Source organism: Maylandia zebra, linkage group LG6 (genome assembly GCF_041146795.1).
Source record: "Maylandia zebra isolate NMK-2024a linkage group LG6, Mzebra_GT3a, whole genome shotgun sequence".
Classification (NCBI taxonomy): domain Eukaryota; kingdom Metazoa; phylum Chordata; class Actinopteri; order Cichliformes; family Cichlidae; genus Maylandia; species Maylandia zebra.
Genome location: NC_135172.1, coordinates 34,181,446 through 34,187,639, shown reverse-complemented (window position 1 = coordinate 34,187,639; position 6,194 = coordinate 34,181,446). Strand labels below are relative to the sequence as shown.

The 6,194-nt window shown below is 38.6% G+C and overlaps 1 protein-coding gene across 1 annotated transcript; it reads left to right on the top strand.

Annotated features, from left to right (window-relative positions):
- The first annotated feature begins 432 nt into the window (after positions 1-432).
- On the top strand, positions 433-6,113 carry asf1bb (anti-silencing function 1Bb histone chaperone). Its single transcript, XM_004539086.4, has 4 exons — positions 433-761; positions 2,257-2,372; positions 4,162-4,338; positions 4,940-6,113. The coding sequence occupies exons 1-4, from the start codon at positions 653-655 to the stop codon at positions 5,135-5,137; spliced, it is 600 nt and encodes a 199-aa protein (XP_004539143.1). The 5' UTR covers positions 433-652; the 3' UTR covers positions 5,138-6,113.
- Positions 6,114-6,194: the final 81 nt, after the last annotated feature.

Here is a 6,194-nt window from a genome sequence, read left to right as displayed (position 1 = left end):
TGTAGAAATACTCCCAATGCAGCTACTGGTTTTCTCACACAAGTCAAATGAAAGTTAGAACAAAAACGAAGTAAAGGTCATTTTTGGAGGCGCCTTGGATTTCTTTGCAATAAAGTATTTATTTCATGGTCTGAAACTTTTCCTCTGTGTAGAAAACTTGATCAGTCAGTGAAGAGACATATACAGGTCTAAATAACTGTGGCATTGTAATTATTTTTTTGTTTCTTTTGAACAAGTAAACAACAGAAAGGCATTTATATGTCAGCTCTTGGCATTTCTCTACTATATGCATATATACACACTATTTTTAAAATATTTTTCTTGATATTTCTCGAGGATATTTATGTATTTAGTTTAATCTAGCTGCAATACAACAAATTACCATTGGAGGGCAGCACCACCCTTCTATGGACAATGTAAAATAAAGACGTCGAAGAAGACGAAAGTGACGTACTTCCTTCAGCCAAGCAGCGGCTCCTTCTGTTGGTGTACTTGGAGAATAAAAGAGGCTAACTGTAACTTGCGTCTTTGAAGCCAGGCAACTTTGACAGCGTGTGAGCTCGGCGATAGTAAAGTGCGAAGTGACTCACTAAATCTGGTTCAAGAGAAAAAAAGGCGTAAGAGTTTCTCAGGTTAAGGTGCGTCTGAAGATATGGCCAAGGTACAAGTGTTAAATGTTGCTGTGTTGGATAACCCCAGCCCGTTTGGAAACCCGTTTCAGTTCGAAATAACGTTTGAATGCATGGAGGACTTGCCGGAAGGTGGGTATTTAGCTAGCGTGTCATTCTAGTTGAATTACTCTTTTGTTATATGTTAGCTGTAGAATAGCAGCGTCGTGTGGGCGCAGTCTGCTTTAAGTGTTAATTTCACCGCTGGATGTATTTGTTGCATCATAAGTGAACGATAAGCACGTTATTTTGCTCGATGGTTATTCAGTATTAGCTGTCGTTTGGGCTGTAAAGTTATATTTCATTTGTAAAGTTGTTGAAAATTGGCGCTGGCGCGTTTGTGCAGAGCGCCCCGCCTCCTGCCCACCGCTATTGGTTAAAGGACCTTCCTCGTAAGTATTTCTCAAGAAGCTGATTGGTCGGTCACATGTTACTGTAGCAATAAACAAGCTCGTAATTTGCCGCGAACCGCGCGACGGGATAGCGGGGAAATATATTTTTCTTTAAGGATATAAAAGTAGCCCGCATTTTCTTCTACTAATTATAGCACAATGGACTTGTGAGCCCTAAGTGGCATTATATTATTTGCTGCTTTGCTGTGAACATTTGGTATCTATAATACCGAAACTTAAGTTTCATTACCTTTCCGATTTAAAAAAAAAAACAAAACTATTTTCCTGTCAACAAAATTTAAGTATAAGCTTCAGTCTGAATTTATTTGTACGTATTCTATCTTGGCCCATTTTTTACTAGTTCTCGACACAGCACCCTTAACATTTATTTGATTTTAAAATTAATGGATAAGCAGATATTAAATATAGAATGTACTGAACTGTCTTAAAATCAAGCCTACCAATAGCATCATGCTACAACTTCCAAGTTTAGTCTCCTGTTTTCTGCCGTTCATTTAAAAGTGAGCCCAAATAATATTACCAAATACACATTAGGAGCAAGTAGAGTTTCAAATTTTGTCAGCACCTCAAACAAACTGAATTGCTTTTTGTCTCTTTCGTATTGTGGTGCTAGTTGGACTGAGTCACAAATCTTGTTTTGTTTTTTGTTTTTTCTTTCATTACCAAATCCAGTTATTAATATCCCAAAACAACATTTGCACCATTAAACATCGTTTTTCTCCCTTATATTCAAATCAATAAATTGTGGAAACTTGAGGTTTTTATGGAGACTGATGCCGTTTCGGTTATATCTGGCCAGTGCTACAGGTAAATTTTATTTGCATTACTAATACTAATTAATACAGGGTGAACTATAACAAAAAGGGACAACCATGAAACATTTTCTATGTAAATTGGATAAAGTGACCCTTCTGGTGAAGGTACCATTCACAATACCCTGTTTTACAGGTGTGTGTGTGTGTGTGTGTGTGTGTGTGTGTGTGTGTGTGTGTGTGTGTGTGTGAAAGGAAAAAAAGTAGTTTGTGCATGTTTAACTATAATTATTCATTTAAAAAAGTAAAATTAAGCCTACCTTGTAGTAGTAGTAGTAGTAGTAGTAGTAGTAATAATGATGATGGTGATCATAATAATAATTTAAAAACAAACCTCCCTATTTGTCCTCTGTGTACTGGCAGACCTGGAATGGAAGATCATTTATGTGGGTTCAGCTGAGAGCGAGGAGTACGACCAGGTTTTGGACTCTGTTTTAGTGGGCCCTGTACCAGCTGGCAGACACATGTTTGTGTTTCAGGTGAGTCCTCTCAGTGAGCTTTTATCATGTAATACTTAACATCCAGTTTTATTTAAAACAAACCCTGTTGAGTGGTATTCAAAGCAGACATACCAGATCGCACTGTCCCAGCATCTTTTTCCCAGCTTTTCTGAGAGGAAACTGAGAGGTTCCCAGACCGGCCAAGAGACATCATGGCTGGGTTCTCACTGGGATCAGTACATGTTGCTACCACACCTGATGCAGAGATGTAGTGGAGGATTGTCTCCGCTAGTATTTGTGGTCTACTTCTGTCAGTCTCTACCTTGTATTTTTGTCCGTAGGTCAAATCAAATCACTTTTTATTGTCACATCACATGTGCAGGTACATTGGTACAGCACATGCGAGTGAAATTCTTGTGTGCGAGCTTCACAAGGAGTTGTGCAAAATACAATAACATAAACAGGCAAAATATAAAAATGGCTAAATCTGAAACTAATAAATATATGTACAATATATAATAGTATATGCAAAAAAAAAAAGGTGAAGGTAGAAATGTCAATTGAACGCAATAGATCATATAGATCTGTCATTCTCCTGCTCCACTTTACCCTTGTCTCTAAACAAGATCCCAAGACAGATGAGCTTCTCCATGTGAGGCAGCATCGTATCCCCTTTTCTGACTAAGCTTGAACTTTGTGATGCTAATTGTCAACAAAGTCTCTCTGCACTCAACTTCTCAATGAGTTATACAGTACAGTGCCTATACTAAGTCAAGCCTAATTTCTTATTATATTTTGCTATCAAGGAGTCAAGACTTATCATTTTTGTGGTCTTGAACAATAGTTTTCCAAAGTCTTCTGACCTTTCAGTATTTCTTTGGACATTGACTACTTTTTTCCTCACAAATTTTCAATGTAGTCCTTGTACCTGGATATTTTCAAAGGATTTTTTTTTCTTACAGTCACTTAACAATGACCTATGAACCATTCAAGTGTAAAAGAAAAAAGGCACCTAATGGTGAGAAATTTCAGAAAGTGGTGTGAACTTTAAGTGCAGAAAAGTACCGTCAGATTTTTCATCTGATGTATGACTGCTTTTAAGAGGACAAGAAGGCATGGACAAGCACCTCAGCTTGTTTTCTCAAGAAGTGAATTGGAGGTTCTTGTCCAAGCCTCCTTCTCCTCTTGCTTAGGTTATTGAATGGAGTTTTCTGTTCTGACTGAAGCATCTATTAATTCCCTTCAGTCTGTCCAAAATGCTCCTGTGAGACTCTTAACTGACTCTCAAAAGTCTTCATACATCAGTCCACTTTTAACATTTTTGCACTGGCTTTCTGTCAGGTTTAGAGTAGTTTAAAATTTTGGTTTTTCATCTACATTATCAAAGTGCTCCACCCCTATTCTCTAGGCTGGGTTCGTAGGTCCTCAGAGGCCTTCTTGTGATTTCATACATGTATATCCTTTTGAAAACTAAGAGGGGACTGTGGCTTCCAAAACTTTGGAACAGCTTCCCACTCATTCTTTGCACTTCCCACTCAGTGACATCCTTTAAACAGCAGCTTAAAATGCATCTGTTCAGACAGGCATTTGGGTTATGTTTGTGTTTTTTCTCAGTTCATTTGTATCAATTTTGTCTTTTTAACCTCTATAAAGCTCTTTGAGTGTTCCATGTCTTGAAAATTGTTATAAACGGGATTTTTCACATACTCCTTTTGCACAATATCATATATGTATTTGATATCCCTGGTTTGGTTAACCAGTTACTGTTTCATTTATAGCATAATTAGATTTCATCTGATTTCTTCTCTGTGCTCATTTACCCTATCAGGCTGACGCTCCTAACACAGGGCTGATTCCAGAAAGCGATGCTGTAGGAGTGACCGTAGTCCTTATAACCTGCACCTACCGTGGACAGGAGTTCATCCGCATCGGTTACTATGTCAACAATGAATACACGGACCCTGAACTGCGAGAAAACCCACCTCTCAAACCAGATTACTCTCAGGTAACATACACAAGTACACAAATGACCATCATGAATAATACTGAGGAAAGCTGTTTCCAGCTGTCTGCATTTACTGTAATGTGACCAGATTACATCAGCATTGGGTGATATTAAGTGTAGAATATGGGCCATATTTGTGGAAAGGTACTATAAATGTCTCTCTGCTGCCCTCTTGTGCCCAGAAATGTACAATTACAGATAACTGTAGCATTATGTACGTGTATGTGTGTGTAGAATTATCTGGAGATTGTTTAGCACTGTGTTTTTGTTTTATTTGGTCTTGCATTGTTTTAAAAGAATGCATTAGTTCAGGTGGAATTTTATGCTTTCTTGTACCAGTATCTACTTTAACATTAGCATTAAAATTATTATCTTGTGCTTCATTCTCTTTACACTGGTCTTTTCCTTCTACAAATCCAACATAAAACCAACTATTCATTGTATTTAATTCAAAGCTATCCCAAGTTCTGAGGGGAAATGTGCACTCCTAAGGATGGCTGTCATAACTAACTTTTGGGCTCCTAATTAGTAATCTAATTATGTCCTCATGTAAAAACATTAGCAGTCCACCCCTATTTCTAACAAGTTCTCATCATTGCAGCTCCAGAGGAATATTTTGGCCTCAAATCCTCGTGTCACCCGTTTTCATATCAACTGGGAGGGCTTGGCAGACAAGATGGAAGACAGTGAGAATGTTGACCCGTCCCCCAACATCAGTGGCATGCTCCCTCCATCCTGTATACCAGGAAAGATGCCACATCTAGGAGTGATGCCAGATAACTCCATGGACTGCATGTAAGAGGCATCAGATTAATGCAATGGATAAGGAGCCCTTCTTATCTATACACACCCACATTGCAAACACACATTTATACAAGGAGGCCATGGATGTTTCTGTATAACATGTGGACTTTAACAGAAAGCACAGGACACCACAGCATAGACATTATCTTTTTATGAAGCACTCAAAAATGGGATTGGTCTGGCATGGTTACCACCTCTGGTTCCTCCTCTTTACGCACTTCCTTTCAACACACACACACACACACACAGGTGTGCACAGTCAGATTTGCCTTAATTTATTGTATTTCTGTATAAGATTATATTTTATGCCTGGCTGAAAGAAGTGCAGATCATCAGTGCTGGGCCAGGTCACTTCAACAGACCTGAAACGTGTGGGAAAAACTCGAGATTCTGATACCCATGCTGTTCATTTTGTCCTTTTCTGCACAGATCAACTAGTGCTATGCGATGGGAAGGATATAGCACCTAGCTGCTTGTAGTAGAGCACTTCATTCTTTGTAAGATTTGTCTCTTGTGACACCTACTGGGGGGAGGGAATTGGGTTTGAATTATGGGCCATGTTTATCATATTGTGGCATCAAGTGGCTTTATTCGCATTAACATGTTTTGCCCCAGGGTTATCTAGATTACTCGGTAAACCTGCTTCTGTGAATAGGCAACAGTTCACCTACTGTTACATAAAACGCCTATATGAGCAAAACATGTAGGTAATGATGGATGCCAAATTGCATTTTGTGTGTGTGTGTGTGTGTGTGTGTGTGTGTGTGTGTGTGTGTGTGTGTGTGTGTGTGTGTGTGTGTGTGTGTGTGTGTGTGTGTGGATGATTTAGGCTTACTGTAAATAATGTTTTCCTTGTTCTTATTTTGTCTTCAAAACAAGAAGGCAGGTTTTCATTTTGTACTTACTATATATTCTCAGCTTCAGTATTTGTAACAACAGTGATGGGGTTAATAAAGTTTTTTTTTTGTTGACCTTGTTGTGTTTCCTGTTAATCAGAACATGTTCCATACGGCTGCTTTCCACCTTGACTTGTGTGGAAGGAAGCACTGCAA

Coding starts and splice junctions, on each gene's coding strand:
- asf1bb (XM_004539086.4), top strand. CDS start 653: ATGGCCAAGGTACAAGTGTTAAATGTTGCTGTGTTGGATAACCCCAGC. Junction 762..2,256: donor CATGGAGGACTTGCCGGAAG/GTGGGTATTTAG, acceptor GTGTACTGGCAG/ACCTGGAATGGAAGATCATT. Junction 4,339..4,939: donor TCAAACCAGATTACTCTCAG/GTAACATACACA, acceptor TCATCATTGCAG/CTCCAGAGGAATATTTTGGC.